General features: G+C 41.7%; 1 protein-coding gene across 2 annotated transcripts in view; it reads left to right on the top strand.

Moving 5' to 3' along the window:
• Positions 1–1274: 1274 nt before the first annotated feature.
• Positions 1275–20609, top strand: part of LOC133624331 (pannexin-1-like) — a 22210-nt gene continuing 2875 nt past the window's right edge. The window contains exons 1-5 of one of the 2 annotated variants that reach the window (XM_061987821.2): positions 1275–1575; positions 9039–9160; positions 11696–11901; positions 19417–19918; positions 19981–20116. In XM_061987821.2, coding sequence (XP_061843805.1) covers positions 1395–1575; positions 9039–9160; positions 11696–11901; positions 19417–19918; positions 19981–20116 — 1147 coding nt within the window. In that variant the 5' untranslated portion in view covers positions 1275–1394. Of the gene's footprint in view, positions 1576–9038; positions 9161–11695; positions 11902–19413; positions 19919–19980; positions 20117–20609 lie in introns of both variants that reach the window. The other variant, XM_061987820.2, reaches the window with a different exon arrangement.

Here is a 20609-nt window from a genome sequence, read left to right as displayed (position 1 = left end):
CATACAATTACAATATAATACATCACAAACTTCCAGTTTCTCATTGCAGCATGTCCGAAAAGGAGTAGAAAGAAGCACAGCTTATGTATTCCTAAACCTTTTTGTTGGATTTCAATTTCTAATTTCTAAATAATTCAATGTATATACTCTGATTATTAACTTGTGTGACTGATGACTTATTATGCTGATAGTATATATTTATACCATGAATTGATTTACGTGGACCCCGACTTAAACAAGTTGAAAAACTTATTCGGGTGTTACCATTTGTGGTCAATTGTACTATACTGTGCAATCTACTAATAAAAGTCTCAATCAATCAATCAAAAATGTGTTCATACTAAATCTGTAACACAAAAGTAAATAAATAAATAAATGGTCGAGTAAATGAATCAAAAGTACGTGTTGTTTATTTAACTCAAGTAAACAAGTAAAGGTCTCATCAATAAATAGTTAAGTAATTTATGATTCACATAACGAGATGAAAAAGATTCCAATTTTTAATTATGCAAAATAAATTAAGTGTTCCAGATTCCAAGTGGGGAAAACCAACATGACATGACAGCACTTTTAAAAAAATGCTTGTTTTATAACATTATTTATATATATATATATATATATATATATATATATATATATATATATATATATATATATATATATATATATATATGTCTTAATAAGGTTATCCAAAAAATAGTGCTCGATACCGTAGTAGAGCGCAATATATGTATGTGTGGGGAAAAAAAATCACAAGACTATTTCATCTCTACAGGCCTGTTTCATGAGGGGGGGTACCCTCAATCGTCAGGAGAAATCTCCTGACGATTGAGGGTACCCCCCCTCATGAAACAGGCCTGTAGAGATGAAATAGTCTTGTGATTTTTTCCCCCCACACATACATACATATATATATATATATATATATATATATATATATATATATATATATATATATATATATATATATATATATATATATATATATATATATATATATATATATTGTGTGCGTGTGTGTGTGTGTAATTTATACAATATTCATTATTGCTTTGCCATCCATTCGTACCGTTCATATTCCAATAGTTTTGTTTGTATTTTTTTTTTATTAAACAGCCTAGGGGTGGTAATACATGTTCACGTAGTAGGTAATTATTTGGTTAAATAAATAATTTGTGAATCTTAGCGAGCACTGCTTCATTTTGCTCGCTGACTGGTAGCCACTAGCGCCTCCTAGTGGCCGCTGTACGAGGATTACAGTAGCGGGACAGCAGGTTGAACAGTGGATAGATGTATGAACAATAGCTGCGCATACTTCTGTAGATTCTTGTTCTATTTGCTCTACTTTATTTATGGTAAATTAAAAAAAAAATCTAATAATTGCTTAAAGCACCATGGCGATTGCACACGTAGCTACAGAATATGTTTTTTCGGATTTTTTGCTGAAAGACCCCACGGAGGCTAAGTACAAAGGGATGCGCCTGGAGCTGGCTGTGGACAAAATAGTCACCTTCCTGGCCGTGGGACTACCTTTGTTTCTCATCTCGCTCGCTTTTGCTCAGGAGGTGTCCGTAGGTGAGTTGCTGTGAATTTGAACGCATCCTGAATTTAATACACGATCTTTAGGAATTATTATTATTATTATTATGCTTATAATGCATGTTCCTCTTAAATATACAGTACATAAATACTGTTACTATAAAAATATGTGCATTCCTTTATATAGGTGTGAATAAATGTTGTAGTGTAAAGGCCCCACCCTTTTACTTAAATCACGCCCAGACAGTTACAGGACGCCTCTACTGCAGCTGTTGCTGAAGGATATGAAGGAAGAAAAAGCTTGTGTGCATTTCTCCATGTGCAAATTATTCTTCCCCAACCTTTACCTAACTCAGGGGCCGGCAACCCAAAATGTTGTGGACCAAAAAAAAAAAAAAAATGTCTGGAGCCGCAGACATTTAAAAGCCTTCTATAAGTGATATAATGAAGTCAACAGATGGTATAAGTGTCTATATCAGCTATATTAGCCTACTATCAAAATGACTATGTGTCACAGGCTGACACAAATCTTCATTGACAGAAATGTTGAAATGTAATATTCAACATTTGAATAATAGTAATAGTAATAGCCCATACCAACAATGGTTGTCTATTACCATTGTTGGTATATTCATTATTCCTACATTGTTGATACAAATTATTGTTGATACAAATTATTGTTACCGTATAATAATTATTGTTACCTGTGGTAATGCCACAAAGATACAACATCTGTATTATAATCCTTGAACAAAGTAAGAGTGAAACTCATGTGAATACCGTATTTTTCAGAGTATAAGTGGCACCTGCCGAAAATGCATAGTAAAGAAGGAAAAAAACATATGTAAGTTGCCCTGGAGCCCGGCCAAACTATGAAAAAAACTGCGACTTATAGTCCGAAAAATACGGTAATCACTGAATGGAGAACTGGGGGTGGGATTAAATAAATTATCTTATTCCCACTCCCTTTCAGGCAATACTGGACAATCATGCATTACATACTATACATTACCTTTTGCACTATATTCATTTATATTATACGTGTTGTCAACTTTGTACTTTTTTATGTCATTGCCTGAAATAAATAATAAATGAAAAAAAAAAAATGAAAAAAAATTCTACTCATTTTTACAACATTGGAAAACATTTGTAAAACGCAGGCTTCTCAGGGGGTGAGATAACTTCTCTAAATTACTTACTTAGAATGGCCAAAGGTATAGATGTAAATGAGTTATACTTGTATAGCCCTTTTCTACCTTCAAGGTACTCAAAGCGCTTTGACACTATTTCCACATCCACCCTTTCACACACACATTCCCACACTGATGGTGGGAGCTGCCATGCAAGGCCCTATCCACGACCCATCAGGAGCAAGGGTGAAGTGTCTTGCTCAAGGACACAACGGACGTGACTAGGTTGGTAGAAGGTGGCGATTGAACCAGGAACCCTCAGGTTGCTGACATGGCCACGCTCCCAACCGCGCCACGTGTGTGTCCAAGTTAAAGGAAATGGCGGGCTGTCTTCTTCGAATGGATTCATAACAATCTATGCAAGCTAGGTAACGTTTGCTGTGGTCTGGAACAACATGGCACACAAACAACTATGATAAATGCAGATAATATTACATACAGATAATGTGTCATGAGAAATGCAGATAAAAATGAAATACACAGAGGACATAGGAAATTAAATGAGCTCAAATATACTGTTAGATTCCGGTAATTGACGTAAAAAGTACTTTTGCGAGTCAAAATCCAGCACTCCGTCAAAGGGGTCCTGTCCTCTCGGCGCAGACGGTCTTACCGGCTGCTCCACCGACGTAGGCTCTACTCAGCTGGAGGGCGAGGCAATTCGCCTAGTTCTAACTACCCTATGTTGGTTCAGCGTCTGTCCCGCTTCCTTTTGTGGTCTACTCGGCAGAGAAGCCTATCTCTTAAAACCGAGTCAAAAACCCCAAATCCCGCTGTTTAATGGTAGCTTGCCTCTAATGAATCTTGGCTTTTGTTACTGACTAGGTTAGATTCGAGGGCTGGGAAAAGAAAAGCCCATCAGGACATATTTGTTAGTGGACTGCCTTAGAGTGACCTTTCAGAGCTGGGTGTTAGACACACAGGAGTCCTAACTTCTTACGTCAAGGAAGCAATGGTACGATAAGGGATACAATCTTGATACTTTTTATAATGCTTTTTATTGCAGGCTCAATAGCGTAAGCATTGCACAGCGTCAATAAATCATTCACGGTAATAATGACAAATTGTAAAAATGTAATAAATGGCTACTCAATGAGTATCTAATTCAGTTCAAATGGAAGTTCGGTTGGATCTTACTGTGCAAGGTCCTTCGGGGAAAATCCGAAAATGTCCAAAAAAAGTGTCTCTATAATTTAGAAGAGGCTGGACTGGTCCCCGGGCCCGGTGATCACATCCAGGCTTCGACTGCGTCAGCAGAAGAGCGGGCCAGCAGGAGAAGTGGTGTCGGCCAAGAGCCGTGGCCCGGGCGCCTTTGTTCCTCTGGTAGATTCGGAAGTCAGTCCTCTGTTGCCAGAATGCAGAAGTCGTATCCTGTTCCTCTTCTGTTCTTGTCGCAGGGGGAGATCAGATGGGGAAAAGTCTCTTGTTTGTCGAATCGAGAAAGTTGGAAAAGTGCTCTTTGTCCAAGCAGGTCTAGAGTCCTCTCTGTAGTCCATCCGATGCATTGTCGAAGTACAAATCCCGTATAATAGCGAAATCTACATCCTTACATACCCTTCGCTTCTGGGTGGTTACCTCCCTAAGCCAACCACCTCTCTCCCTGTTATGGGGTTATAATACATCACATTATTCTCAACAGTAGGTTATGGTTTCAGTTTGCCCCACGTACTAACATTCTATTGGCCACAGTATACTTGTTACTACCCGTCGACCGGCAGACTCTGGATAACCCAGAGACTTACCCAACGTCCAGTTTTTCCCTCTCCATCTGTTTCTAATTCACATGTTCCTTATCAGTGTCATGTTATGGACTTTAGTCACTATGGGAGGGTTATACAAACATGGGAGTGTGTCAAGGGTCGTTCTTCTACTTGCCATTACTTTTTCATCTGTTTAATCTTAAGTATTCTCTTTCTGTCACACTAGGATAATACACATACTTCCCATATGATTAACCTGTTTTAACACACTTGCTTTACTATGATTAACATACATGATTACTGTTTGTGAGTACTATTATTGATTACGCACATAATTATATAACTGATTTTGTAACTGTGCCCTTCGGTTTCGCCATGCGCTGCGGGGGGGGGGGATTCTACTTATTTTGACACTACCTACAAGTGAGGCATAATGATGCAATTGTTTTGTGTACAGGGAAGAAGACGGCACAGACAGCAGGGACGTCGTTTAGCTCTATATTTATTACTGATGGGTGCTGGTTAGCGCCTTGCATGGCAGCTCCCTCCATCAGTGTGTGAATGTGTGTGTGAATGGGTAAATGTGGAAGTAGTGTCAAAGCGCTTTGAGTACCTTGAAGGTAGAAAAGCGCTATACAAGTACAACCCATTTATCATTTATCATTTATCTAAACAAGGGAAATGAGGCGTGTAATTAATCCAAACTATGTATGGTGTGCGACTATGTGTGGAAATTAACTGAGGAGTCTTACCAGGAGTGTTGAGCGAGAGGTGGAAGTCCAAGAGGGGCAAGGCAGGCTCGGAGGTCCGTGAGTAGGCGTGAGGTCAAGGTGCAAGAGAGAGGTGTCTAAGGTCCGTGTCCAGGCGAGAGGTCGAGATCTAGAAGGGGCAGCCAGGGAACCAGAGGGGAACACGGGGAGACGAGACACACAGCTCGCAATCAGGGGACGGAGGAATGCTGCTGGAACGACACAACACAGGACAATGCACAGGAGGAGAAAACACAGAGAGAGAGCGCATAGAGCTTCATACGAGTTGCATACTGTACGGGAACAGGTAACTACGTTCTGGCCCGGAACGCAGGTTTGCACTGGCTTAAGAAAGCGAGGAAGCTCATCATCTTGGCTGGTGTTAGACTCATTCTGCTTAAGTATGGCACAAACTAGCAGCGATACGCTCCAACTGCTTTGCAAAGTTGATGCTCAGTCATGATTTTGATGATTTATTTTTTTTAATTCACTGAATTCATTGAAACTTCTGTCCATCTCTTACTAAAAGCTAATGATTAAGACCAGATGTTTTGGGCGGATCTCAGGGGGTTCACTGTGGCATTTGCTACACCAACTAATGCTTGTAACTTAAATTTTTGCTTGCAACTTAAAGCATAATCAGCTAAGAGACAGCTCTTATCTCAAAACACTATCTAAGTTGGGGCATTCTTAAGTTGAGGTACCACTGTAAATGAACATTTAACATTACATCTACATATTGAAGACTCTTGTTGGCGAAGACGGCGTTGAGTGAAAGGGATGTAAGGAAGGAAGATGCAAGCAGATGCCACCTTCGTACTTTGCTACGAGTTCTTTCCTGAATTCAGTATTGTTTCTCACCTTCTTTATCAAATTTTTGGCACTTGTGTTAAATCTAAGACAACTGTGTGCTCACTTTATTTACATCAACACCGACGTGACTTCACAGCTCCACGGTAGTGTGCTACAATTTGCAAGTTTCTTTGTCCCATGGTGGGTTATTTTGCAGTTGTATTTAATTTTAAAAACGGACTGGGTCCCCAATGCGTGAGATGCTTCGATTGGGCAATTGATTCAACAAAAATGATATGTGGGCAGATGGACTAGTTTGTTATGCGCAATGTTTGGGCGTACGATAACTGAACATCGGGGCAAACTTTTGCTGGAAAAATAAACAGATGACTGGAAAAGTGGGGCGTGAGGAAACCAAAGTACCAGCGTTTTTAGAGGGACTCAACAAACCCACACATGCCCAGGAGCCATGAAAGTGTGACCATGAGCAGCAAACAGTACCATGATGATTGGTTACATAACTAAAACATGAAATATTATAAAACCATTAAAGCCTTCGCTAGTTAAATGCTTATGTGTCAATGGTCGTTTATTAAGATTTCAGATTGAGGGTAGTTTAATTCAAGGTTGTGCAAACCAAGCAGAGAGCCACTTTATTACAACCATCCATCATGCACTGCAAGTCCTGTTCATGGTCAGAAGGAAGATGGAGATGACTTGAGGCAGTGCCTGGGATGATCATCTGTCAATCATAGGTCTGACATGTAGAGACAGATTACTTTGCGTGTTTTTGCACTGTGGCACAAGTGCTAAAGTGCTAACCATTCAGCTACTCTGTTTTCCACTTATATACTGTATATCCTCTTGAAAGCCAGAGTCCTCTGCAGTGGACATTTGTGCTTTGCATAACAGAGCTAAATTCCCCCCCCCCAAATTGGTAAAAAAATAGACTAAACACAAATGTCCACTGTAGAAGACGTTGGTTCCCAGGAGGATATTTTATTATTTTTAGGGTCAACATATTCCATTTCTGGCGTGGTATGTTAGCAGGATTGACAAATGAAAAAAGTCCACATTATCTAAAGTAATACAAACAAAAACACAAGCAGTCTGCTTTCTGGGTCATCTGTGCCCTGCTGAACCTCCTTTTGTTACGGCTCCCTTTATGTTAGAGGCATCTTAATTGCTAAACAAAATAATTACTACTTAATTACTACTGAGCTCATTATGAAGAGCTGTATTAGTCATTTTGCCTTAACCAACATAATAATGCCTTGTTTTGAGGACACTGTCAAATAGTGCTAGTTTGCAGTAGGGCTTTAGTTATACGATCCATCCATCCATCCATCCATCCATCTTCTTCCGCTTATCCGAAGTCGGGTTGCAAGGGCAGCAGCCTAAGCAGCGAAGCCCAAACTTTGCTCTCCACAGAGACGAGCAACATATTAGGGATAACCTTTCACTATGGCGGTCTACAAAAGGGATATTCAACTAAGTTTTTTTGGGGGCCACATTTTCAAAAAGCTAAAGACTTTACCAGACTTTTGCCTCCAAGTCTTATTTTGTATTTTCTGGAGAACCAGCGTCCTCTACAGTAGACATTTGATTTGGGTCTATTCGTTTTTGTCCGAGTTATAGAAGCGTTCTGCTGCTTTCATGGACCTTTTGTAAAAACGCTATAGTCAAAGATAATCTCAATGACAGCATTCTAGTCTTTTTAAGGATCTGCTGAAAAAATTTGAGTCTCTCACAAGTTTTTTAATTGAACTCCGGGCCACCAGTTGAATAGCCCAAATGATGAAAAAGAGAGGACATTAAATGGAGCCTTGAGGAACACTGCTACATTTGTAGTATAACTAAAGAATTTGAGCAAATGCATACCGACTGCATCTGAAGTAAACACTCTGCTACTTATTTACTGCACACAAAAATCATATTACAAAAAACATCCATACACATAAAAAGAGAGGACTTAAAGGGGTGCCTTGAGGAACGCCTCAGTTACTGCATGTAATTTCCAAGTTTGGATCCCAGTGTTTCATGTTTGCTAGTGAATTGAATTAATCAACTCATATTATGTTCTACATATGGTGAATGTTTATATTCACCTTGGAGAAAGCGAACCACCAGGTTTAAGTAAATAATGGTTGAGCCCATAATAAATTAAGAAGCCTTAGTTGGACATTTGTATGTAGACTGGGTTAACTCTCTCACGAGAAGAGGCAATAAATTCAGACTTCGGAATGCAAAAAAGTGATAGCGCTATCCTGGAGGAGAGACTCCATGTCTATTTTCACGCCAACATTTAAGTTCCAATATACAGAGGTTGTTATGGTTTTGTTAGTTTTTTTGGCATAAAAAAATACAATCATGTGTGCTTACGGACTGTATCCCTGCAGACTGTATTGATCTATATTGATATATAATGCAGGAACCAGAAATATTAATAACAGAAAGAAACAACCCTTTTGTGCGAAATAGTGTAAATGGGTGAGGGAGGTTTTTTGGGTTGGTGCACTAATTGTAAGTGTATCTTGTGTTTTTTATGTTGATTTAATAAAAAATAAAAATAAAAATATATATTTTTTAAATTTCTTGTGCGGCCTGGTACCAATCGATCCACGGACCGGTGGTTGGGGACCGCTCTGTTAATATATCAATGCAAGGATCTTCCAATGTGTTTACAGTTGTCCAAGTTCCTCTAAACAACAGGAGCACTGTAGTGTTTTTTGGAATTTGCTGTAAAAATGTTTGTCTCCCAAGTTTTGAACTGAACTCGGGGGCTGGTATGGTGTCATTCCCGCGCTAAACTTGGCCCCCGTGCAGCCAGTTGAATAGCACTTCTCAAAAAAACACCATCATGAACAAAGGTTAAACCTACAAATGTCTATCATAAGGCATCGTTTTCCTTTTTTTTATGTTTACATAATGTAGCCAGTAAGTGAATGTTTAGAAAATGACTTAATCAAATAATATAAAAGTTTATAGGCTACTGTCACATTGTTTATAGCCTATTTAGACTACTACGTATTTAATATCGTCCAAATACTCATATTGTTTTCCTTCAGGTACACAGATCAGCTGCTTCGCCCCCACCAATTTCTCTTGGAGACAGGCAGCATATGTGGATTCCTTTTGTTGGGCAGCAGTGCAGCAACAAGATGATAGTTCACCACTATGGCTTCACAAGGTAAATTGTAACACAATACACAGTATCGGTGGTTCTACAGCATTATTGTCATATGCAGCTATGGGCCATTCCACCAATCAGTGCCATTCGCACCCTGAGAAAATAAAATGAATTTTGATCAAATTGACTGTAAAATGGAAATAATAATAAGCAAAGTGTCCTACACATCGATCTGATTGCATATTTTATGGGGATATCGATATTTTTTAAAAGCATTTTCCACAATTGTTTGGTTCTGCATTTTCAAGCATATAAATGGCTAAATAAACTAAAACTATCAATACTACAGTATTATTGGCTACTAGAGGAGACTAAACCATTCAGAGTGCACTGTTTAGTATCGTTGCCACTGGTTGGCTCAGCCTCAGGCAGCATTACTATATTGGATTAAAAGAGTGTCTGTCTGGGTGGCTGTACCTGAGAGGCAAATATATGGTACATGCAAACATACATACATACAGACGTATATTCATACATACGTACATACATACATACATTCATACATACGCACGCACGCACATACACAGGGTACATACATCCAGACGCATATTCAATGTACAAACACACATATTGTACATGCGCATATACATACACTCATACATATAATCAGGTTTCATCAAACGTGTATTAATTAACGTAGTACTTGTGTCAACATGCTATTAAAATAAACAGCATGTTACTATTGTTCATGTATTTGCTAATTATTTAAAAAAAAACTTGCTCCTGTTATCAAAATGAATCATCTTCAGCTTAGTACAAAAATGAAATTTTTGAGCGATTCAATATGTGTATTATCAGATTTAGAGTTAAAAAGGACAGACATTTTTTGCCCATCGTCCACAATCGTTATGTGAGACAAGAACACATACCTTTCGCATTTCTGTGCGTTCTAAATAGAGATGTCTGATAATATCGGCCTGCCGATATTATTGGCCGATAAATGCGTTAAAATGTAATATCGAAAATTATCGGTATTGTTTTTTTTATTATCGGTATAGTTTTTTATTATTATTTTTTTTTATTAAATCAACATAAAAAACACAAGATACGTTTACAATTAGTGCACCAACCCAAAAAACCTTCTTCCCCCATGTACACTCATTCACACAAAAGGGTTATTTCTTTCTGTTATTAATATTCTGGTTCCTACATTATATGTCAATATATATCAATACAGTCTGCAAGAGATACAATCCGTAAGCACACATGATTGTGCGTGTTGCTGGTCCACTAATAGTACTAACCTTTAACAGTTAATTTGACTAATTTTCATTAATTACTAGTTTCAATGTAACTGTTTTTATATTGTTTTACTTTCTTTTTTATTCAAGAAAATGTTTTTAATTTATTTATCTTATTTTATTTTATACATTTTTTTAAAAGTACCTTATCTTCACCATACCTGGTTGTCCAAATTAGGCATAATAATGTGTTAATTCCACGACTGTATATATCGGTTGATATCGGTATCGGTTGATATCGGTATCGGTAATTAAAGAGTTGGACAATATCGGAATATCGGATATAGGTAAAAAGCCATTATCGGACATCCCTAGTTCTAAATATTTAAAAACTGCTAGTAAGAGGCGGCTAACAATGCAGGTAATGTGGATTCATCTACTCCACCTATAAAACGCTCTAAAAAACATTTAAAAACCGCCACTTATGTTCCGTGACCTGCATTTTAACCATGCTAAATCGATATTGTTGCCCCACGTGACAATTATTTAAGTTTATAATGTAGCCAAACCTTTTCCCTAAAGATATAATGTCTAAAAACATAATTTGTCATTGTTTTTGCCTATTTACTGTGTTTTGCTTACTTTTTTCATAGCAGTTTTGAATAGGCTTCACTGCGTAAAAAGATATCGAACACTTTCCTTTCCTCCCTGGTTGTAAAAAAAAAAGACAGTTTATTGTTCATACATGAGAATTTAAAGTGAATAAAAGCTTTACATAACACATAATACTGTATTTTTAATTATAAATGTATTTGAACTGCATTTTTGTGGGTTGTCTTTTATGCACACACTCTCACTCAGACTCCCATAGCTAAATCTACTTGTTTGCCAAATACCGGTAATCACTTTATCACTGTTAATTGGTTCCAGGCCAGGCCGTGATGAATACATTTCAGCAATGTACACATTTTTAGTTATAAATTTAAAATTTTGAAAGCAAGAACATTAAAAAAATCATTACTCACTAGGCTGCAGTCAGCTGTAGCGTGTTACACAAGTAATAATGAAGACCAAAATGGGGCCACCAACAAAATCTTGTTCAGGGCCACAAAAAGCCTATGTAGCCTCTGCACCCCCATGCTTTGCATTGTTAGAAAAGGGAAATACAGGTGTACTCTTGTCTCACAAAAGGATTGTGGATCATGAGCACAATTCCAAAAAAGGGCAGTACCCCTATTCCCTATGACAATGTATCAATGGAATGATTTTCAAAATGGACTAATTCCACCTATGAGCATTTGTTTAGATCTGAAACAAAGTTCAAGACAACCTATCTTTTTGTTTTTGTTTACAGTTCTTTCCATACATCTTGCTCTCACTGGCCATCCTTCTGTATATCCCTGCCCTTTTCTGGCGCTTCTCCGCAACCCCACATCTCTCCTCGGACCTCAGCTTCATCATGGAAGAGCTTGACCGCTTTTATAACCGTGCCATTAAACTGGCAAAGAATCTGGCATCCTTGGATGCTAAGGATAAAGACGGTCTCCATGATGCACCAAGGTACTAAATACTACTGTACTTATATACAGTGGAACCTCGATTTACAAATGTAACCGGTTCTCGAAAAGGGTTCGTAAATCGAAAAGTTTGTATAGTGAAGCAAATTTCTCCACAAGGAACAATGTGAATGAATATGAATAATGGGTTCCAGCCAAAAGTCCCTATTTTAGTTAAAGTTTGTGCACTTTGAACACAACATAAAGTGTGATACAGTACTGTACATCAAACAAACATAAGGGGATGAATCAAACGTTCCTTTATTAAACAAGCTAAATCAACAACAACAACAAGCTGAACAGTCCTAAATGCGCTGCTCTGCCAACACGTGCAGACACACAGAAGTCCCTTTGGTGCCCTCACAAACAATCACAAAAATCCTTAACTTTAAACATTTTGCTAAACTTCAAAATTGTTTTCTTTGTTTTACTGTGGCCAAAAATAGAACAAGCGCATTGTGAAAATGTACATATTACAAATAATCTTCTTGGCAAAACACTTAGATTTTGTCATGTCTGTGTAATCATGTTTTGTTTTAAGTCATGTTTTGTTTAGTTTCTGGCTTTTCACTCCCTTGTCTTGTTTGCATGATTACCCATTAGTTTCACCTGTTCCACGTTTGGACTCATTGTGCACTCTTGTTTGTCACCATAGCAACCATTAGTTTTCACCTGTCACATCACGCACCTGTTTCACGTTTTGAGTCACGCACCTGTTTTCGTTAATCATGTCTGTGTTATTTACCGGTAAGCTTTTCATTTTCTGTTGTTCGTCCTGACGACATCCCCGTATTTATGCCCCCTGTCACACTCTGTCCACCTCTGCGCACTTCATGTCCATGCCAAGTAAGTTTTTGTTTATTAAGCCACAGTTAGTGTTTTGTTTAATTGTTCATAGTTTCTGCCAAGGCGCAAGTTTTGTGTTTATAGTTTAGTTTTGTACCTCCGCCCCTGTGCGCGCTTTTCGTTTATTCTTTTTTTTGATAGTTTAAATAAATCATGTACCCACCTTCAAGCCTTGACCAGTCCAATTCACTTGCACCTCGGGAGAACAAACCAAGCCAAAGACCAAGTCTTGACAGATTTAACAAAACTCTGAGGAAAAAATTGGTGCCGTTTCTAAAACACCATGAACTTAGACTTCGTATCAGTGTTTTTACGATGCCATTAAACTCCAAGCACTTCCTGTTCACCATTGTCATGTTGGCAGTTCATTAAAGACGTGTTTGAAAAAGCAACCGAGTGTTTCTGTCAGAGTTTGTAGGTGACGAACCCCAAGATGCAGAGAAGGCGGAAGGCATTGTACGAGAAAACATGATTTAATTATACACTAAGGTAAAACAACAAAGAAAAAAGTAACAAAAGGCGCGCACAAGGCGGAGAACAAAATGAACTAAAATAGCACAGAGGCTAACTGTGGACAAGAAACCAAAAACACTTACTGTGACACGAAGGAACTAGGACATGAGCAGAGTGAAACCAAAAGTAAACAGAGCTACAACGACACGTGTTAAGACAGGTAGTAGCGACAATGATCCAGCAATGACTGGAGGAGAAGGCAGGTTTAAATAGTAGCTGGCTGATTGACACAAGGTGTGGCCAGGTGCCAATCAGCCACAGCTGAGGGGAAGCAGCACTCAGGGAGACACTCAGGAAATGAAGACAAAATAAAAGCGCTGACAGGAAACTAAGACAAACACAGAGAAAAAACTAAAACACAGTCAAACTGTCAGGGACAAGCCTGACAGTAGCCCCCCTTCCTATAACGGATACCAGACGTTCTAGAACCCCCCCCCAAAAAAGTCCAAAGTCACGGGAGGGTGGAGGGAGGACAAGGAGGTGGGCCACCAGGCCAAGTGTCCCCGCAACCAGCGGGGAAGAGTTAGGTGGCAACGGCGAGTTGAACGCCGCCGCAATTGGCGAGGCGGCTCGTCCGCCGGTGTGGGAGAACCCACCGGAGACGATGGTGGCGCCCTCTGCTGGCCCACCGGAGAAGATGGCGGTGGCGCCCTCTGCTGGCCCACCGGAGAAGATGGCGGTGGCACCCTCTGCTGGCCCACCGGGGAGGATGGCGGTGGCACCCTCTGCTGGCCCACCGGGGAGGATGGCGGTGGCGCCCTCTGCTGCTGGCCCACCGGAGAAGAGGATGGTGGCGCCCTCTGCTGCTGGCCCACCGGAGAAGAGGATGGTGGCGCCCTCTGCTGCTGGCCCACCGGAGAAGAGGACGGTGGCGCCCTCTGCTGCTGGCCCACCGGAGAAGAGGACGGTGGCGCCCTCTGCTGCTGGCCCACCGGAGAAGAGGACGGTGGCGCCCTCTGCTGCTGGCCCACCGGAGAAGAGGACGGTGGCGCCCTCTGCTGCTGGCCCACCGGAGAAGAGGATGGTGGCGCCCTCTGCTGCTGGCCCACCGGAGAAGAGGATGGTGGCGCCCTCTGCTGCTGGCCCACCGGAGAGGAGGATGGTGGCGCCCTCTGCTGCTGGCCCACCGGAGAGGAGGATGGTGGCGCCCTCTGCTGCTGGCCCACCGGAGAGGAGGATGGTGGCGCCCTCTGCTGCTGGCCCACCGGAGAGGAGGATGGTGGCGCCCTCTGCTGCTGGCCCACCGGAGAGGAGGATGGTGGCGCCCTCTGCTGCTGGCCCACCGGAGAGGAGGATGGTGGCGCCGTCTGCTGCTGGCCCACCGGAGAGGAGGATGGTGGCGCCCTCTGCTGCTGGCCCACCGGAGAGGAGGATGGTGGCGCCCTCTGCTGCTGGCCCACCGGAGAGGAGGATGGTGGCGCCCTCTGCTGCTGGCCCACCGGAGAGGAGGATGGTGGCGCCGTCTGCTGCTGGCCCACCGGAGAGGAGGATGGTGGCGCCGTCTGCTGCTGGCCCACCGGAGAGGAGGATGGTGGCGCCGTCTGCTGCTGGCCCACCGGAGAGGAGGATGGTGGCGCCGTCTGCTGCTGGCCCACCGGAGAGGAGGATGGTGGCGCCGTCTGCTGCTGGCCCACCGGAGAGGAGGATGGTGGCGCCGTCTGCTGCTGCCCCACCGGACAGGATGGTGGTGCCGTCGGTTGTAGACTCACCGGACTGCATGGTGGCGTCTGCCGGCCCACCGGACTGCATGGTGGCGTCTGCCGGCCCACCGGACTGCATGGTGGCGTCTGCCGGCCCACCGGACTGCATGGTGGCGTCTGCCGGCCCACCGGACTGCATGGTGGCGTCTGCCGGCCCACCGGACTGCATGGTGGCGTCTGCCGGCCCACCGGAGTGCATGGTGGCGCCGTAGGTTGCAGACCCACCGGAGATGATGGCGCCGTCTCTTGCAGACCCACTGGGGCGAGAAGTAGCTGTGTCTCCCCAGCTGCACTGCTACTCATAGCCCCTCCCCCAAGGGACGGATCCCAGACGTCCCCAGATAGGACCACAGACGACAGGGGTGGGAGGGAGAGGGCTTGAAAAGCGGCCGAACTTTTCTTCAGATTAGCCACTAAGTCCAAAACTTTGTTAAGCCTCTCCGCCATGGACATCTCTGCGAGATTCGAATTTGGCTGGATCATTATGTCAGAGTTTGTAGGTGACGAACCCCAAGATGCAGAGAAGGCGGAAGGCATTGTACGAGAAAACATGATTTAATTATACACTAAGGTAAAACAACAAAGAAAAAAGTAACAAAAGGCGCGCACAAGGCGGAGAACAAAATGAACTAAAATAGCACAGAGGCTAACTGTGGACAAGAAACCAAAAACACTTACTGTGACACGAAGGAACTAGGACATGAGCAGAGTGAAACCAAAAGTAAACAGAGCTACAACGACACGTGTTAAGACAGGTAGTAGCGACAATGATCCAGCAATGACTGGAGGAGAAGGCAGGTTTAAATAGTAGCTGGCTGATTGACACCAGGTGTGGCCAGGTGCCAATCAGCCACAGCTGAGGGGAAGCAGCACTCAGGGAGACACTCAGGAAATGAAGACAAAATAAAAGCGCTGACAGGAAACTAAGACAAACACAGAGAAAAAACTAAAACACAGTCAAACTGTCAGGGACAAGCCTGACAGTTTCCTCAAACCGCCGCATTGGTGACATCCACAACTGCCACAACACATTAATTTATCATCATTCAAATATTACAATTATAATATAATCAAAGCAATGATCAAAATGACACCATAATAGCTGAATTAAAGGTAAAATAACTACAAACTTAACCAATGTGAACATAGTAGATTTAATCATAAAATAAAATAGAACAAACAACAAATGTAGAAACACACATTTTTACAATGGAGTTCAGGGTGCACATTGTGCCGTCAACCAACTGCGAGCGCTGCACGGAAATCTAACGACAAAGATGATGGTCATGTTGACTTTGCATTTTACTGTTTCGTTATTTTATCTACTGAGTGGATCATTTACAATAAAAAAAAAAGGTATTGTGCGTCGTTACAATTGGAGTAGCGGCAGCCAATCCAGAGAGCGCCTAAAGTCAGCTGACACGTCATCTTTAAACACTATCATGTGTGACGTGGGTTAAACTGGAATTGCTATTGCGACACCCAGTGGACACATTTAGAGCAGCAATGTCTTTCATAAAAAAATTGCAGCTCATGTTATACTTAACAAACTCATCTTGCGGGCCGTGGGCTGGATTAAACCTGTTCGCGGGCCTGATGCGGCCGTCGGGCCGTCCGTTTGACACCCCTGGTCTAGAGGGAGAGAAGGAAGGTGATAGGGGGAGGGATCCTGTGTCTGTGTGGAAGTAGCGCTGCTAAATGATAGGTATAGGCGGTCTTCTTCTCCACTGTCACATAAGTCCGTTTTGGCATATTTTCTCATCACAATTGAAAACTCGCTCTGGTAGGAAGCAGACTTCCTCAATCTCTTCAATATGAACAAGCACAAAATGAATTAATGACTTAACCGTTCGTAAATTGAAAAGTTTGCAAATAAAGGAGTTCGTAATTCGAGGTTCCATTTCAGATAATCAGTTTTGGGACTAACGCGTTTTTTGTAACGCGTTACTGTAACGCCGTTAGTTTTGGCAGTAACTAGTAATCTAACGCGTTATTTTTTATATTCAGTAACTCAGTTACCGTTACTACATGATGCATTACTGCGTTATTTTACGTTATTTGTTATGTAGTATCGGCTAGAAACAGAAGATCTGAGTGCGTTTTATTGCAGCGCTGCGGTGTCTTCCTTCTGTGTCACAAGGAAAAGAAGAGGCATGCAGAGAAGAGGCGTGCTATGTGTGGGTGGGGTCGGGGGGGCTCCCAGACCGTAGTTGAGGGGCGCAGGGGAGACGTTCCTCCAGGGCCTATGTACTTCGGGGCTAACAACCTTCACTTTACCCGGAAGTGGGTCTTTTCAGCTGAGGGTGAATGACGAGGCCGGCGGTTTGTTGCAACTTTGTAACTTTATTGGACGCAGCCATCCACCAAGCTAGAGCACCTGCACACACTCACTGTCGCCGGTCCCTCACCTCTCTTGCCCACTCACTCACTGACGTCACTCACCTCACATGCTGTCATATCTTAAAGGGCCACACACACACGCACACACATAACAACTAACAAGACATCATGGTGAAGCCAGAAGTCGAGTTTCTTAACATGGAGACATTCTCAATATTTTTCTTTTGTCGAGCACAAAGAAAATAACATTTTAGTTAAATGTAAGTTGTGTCTTGGATCAAAGATCCTATCTACTTAAAGTTAAAGTTAAAGTGCCATTATGTTGCAGCTATTTAAAATAGTTTTTGTCAATTTGTTCTGGCCTGAAATAAATTGGCCCTTTGAAACATATCTTTGTCTTTGTGTGTTGTGTGTAGACCACATTGCTTTCTGAATTCAGTGATGCAAATGCATGTCAAGTTGATTAACAGATTGTATTATTCTCCAGTGCAATAACAGTACTGAAATGAAGGCTAAAAGGGCATTAATGGGAGCCTTAAAAAATAAAAAAAGTAACTAAATAGTTACTTTTCACAGTAACACATTACTTTTTGGTGTAAGTAAGTGAGTTAGTAACTGAGTTTCTTTTGAAATAAAGTAACTAGTAACTGTAACTAGTTACTGGTTTTCAGTAACTAACCCAACACTGTATATCAGGCCCGGCCCTAACCAATCTGGCGCCCTAGGCAAGATTTTAGGTGGCGCCCCCCCACAAGTGTATATACTCACAAGAACCCGAATAGCTTTGTCTTTGACCTTTTTTTTTTACTTACAACTATACCTAATATATAAAGGGGTGGAAAAGTGACGATTACCTGCAGGGCAAACATTAGCTAACCAGAAGGCAATACTGTAAACAAAAAACACCTGCTTAAAAGATCTAATACAAACATTTATATGCACGTACAACACTTAGAACTTTTAGCATATCAGTATGTGGAATTAAATTATGGAATGGATTAAGTAAAGAAGTTAAAAATTGTACTGATATGATCCAGTTTAAGAGGTTGTTCAAAATAATAGTGCTTACAGAGTACAAAGAAGAAGAATTATGAGAAATACTTCCAACCTTATTGAAAATAAGATATTCTTCATCTCAGTATGTTAATAATGACTGAATTAATTAATTAATTACATATTACAAAACTGTTGTATACTAATTCATAGATGTTATTTTATTATATAAAAAGGTCAGTAAATGATTCTATATATTTGTAAACGCTTTGAAGTGGGAAAGGGGTAGGATTAAATAAGCTTTGCTTCTTCCTACTCCTTTTCGGGCATGATGTAAAATGAAATGATATGAAATTGTGTGATGTATTATGATGTAAGTGTGTTCATGTTCGAAATAAACTAAAGAAAGAAAGAAATGTCCCTGAGGAATGTAAGGTGGGAGTACTGTAATTACCTAACGTTACATTATTATTTTCCATAACAATTTAGCCCCCTCCACAATATTAATCCGACGTTAAAACAGAACTAGCTATTTATTGATTATCAATTGCCGAATCATGTAACATTAGCTTAATGCTAAAAAGCCAGGTTACTATCACATTCTGTAACAGACAAATAATTTCATGTAGGCTAACGTTACCTACCTGCTACCTCTGTCTTTTCTCGTTTCTCCTCCTCCTCTTTTCTCTTTTTTCTTCCCTGGGCACCTGACAGTTTTGGCATCTTGTGTTGATTTTTTGATGTGGTGACGTCCAAAAAGAGTCATGATACGGGAGGGGGGGCGCACCGTGCGGGGGGAAGGGGGGGGCGTAATGTTGTAACAAATAATATTTCTATTAAATAGGCTTTACTTTGCATTTTAATTAACGTGGGATTATTTTTTGTATTTAGAAATAATAGTACCAACTTCTTCTTTTTTTTTTTTCTCCAACATTTGTGGCACTGGCGTGGCGCCCCCTGATGGACGGCGCCCTTAGCATTTGCCTATACGGCCTATGCCACGGGCCGGCCCTGCTGTATATAATGCTGTATTTGTATATATCATTCATTTCACACTTAAATTAGGCTTTTGCAAACAATTTTTGCGAGACAGCCCCTCATGTGTGTATTGTTCTTCTCTGCAGCAGCGCTCTGGAGTTGACTGAGGGTTGCTTCAAATACCCCTTAGTTGAGCAGTATCTGAAGACCAAGCGTTTCGCTCACCGCCTTGTCGTCATCTACCTGGCATGCAGGGGCTTGACGCTGCTCATCCTCTTTCTAGCCTGCCTCTACTTGGGATACTACATCCGGCTGGCCTCCATCACAGATGAGTTTCCGTGCGACCTGCGCACAGGAGTGCTAAAGAATGAGAGCACGGTGCCCTCAGCTGTCCAGTGTAAGCTTGTGGCAGTGGGCGTCTTCAGGCTGCTCAGCTACATCAACCTGGGGGTGTATGTTCTTCTCGCTCCATTGGTGGTGTACGCCGCCATGGGACCAGCGCGCCAGAGTTCCAGCTTCCTTCGGCCTTATGAGATGCTGCCGGGCTTCGGTGCTTTGGGTGTGGTCACGCCCTTCTACAACGACCTGAGCATTTATCTGCTCTTTCTGCGGGAGAACCTGAGTGAACTCAAGTCCTACAAGTGCCTTCAGGTAAGTCACGTTTTATTTAGTCAAGTTTATCACCTGGTTTAATTATCATGTCGAATGAACAGGTGCTCGAGTTACTGCAAGAGGCCAGTGATGAGGGGTTTGACGCAACGTGCCTACTGCGAACTTTGGGGCAAGTGAAGACAGACGTGTTGGATTGTAAGAAGTCATGCCCACAAAACAAACCTAAGGAGGTCACAGGTAAGAATTTATAGTATCGTACCATAGTCCAATAAGCAGGGCCACTTTAAAAGGGGTCATATGATGATTTTGTATCTACATTTGAAACACTTCCTTGTGGTCCACATCAGTGTTTTTCTACCTTTTCTGTTTTGGTTAACTGAGGGAGGTGACGGCTACTGACACCAGAGGGACGTATGTACAATGTTTTATTATATATATATATATATTCCAAATATATATAATAATCAAACAATACTAAATATACGAACTAAGGAAATGGAGTGGGACAAAATCCAAGAGTGTGTATGGTGTAAGACTATGTAGAATTTAACTGGAGGGTTTTACCGTAAGTGTTGGAGGTGTGTGTTGAGAGGAGCGGTGCTGTCAGACAAGGGCAAGGCAGGCAGGGTTGTCCAGGGGCGGAAGCGGGGTCGAGAGGCAGGAGAGAGAGTCGTCGTAGTCCGGGGCAAAAGAGGAGTCGAGGATCAGGAAGCGCGAGGGAGGCAGTCAG

The sequence above is a fragment of the Nerophis lumbriciformis genome, linkage group LG27, assembly GCF_033978685.3.
Source record: "Nerophis lumbriciformis linkage group LG27, RoL_Nlum_v2.1, whole genome shotgun sequence".
NCBI lineage: Eukaryota > Metazoa > Chordata > Actinopteri > Syngnathiformes > Syngnathidae > Nerophis > Nerophis lumbriciformis.
The sequence above is the reverse complement of the archived record's forward strand: the minus strand, read 5'-3'. Positions and strand labels throughout refer to the sequence as shown.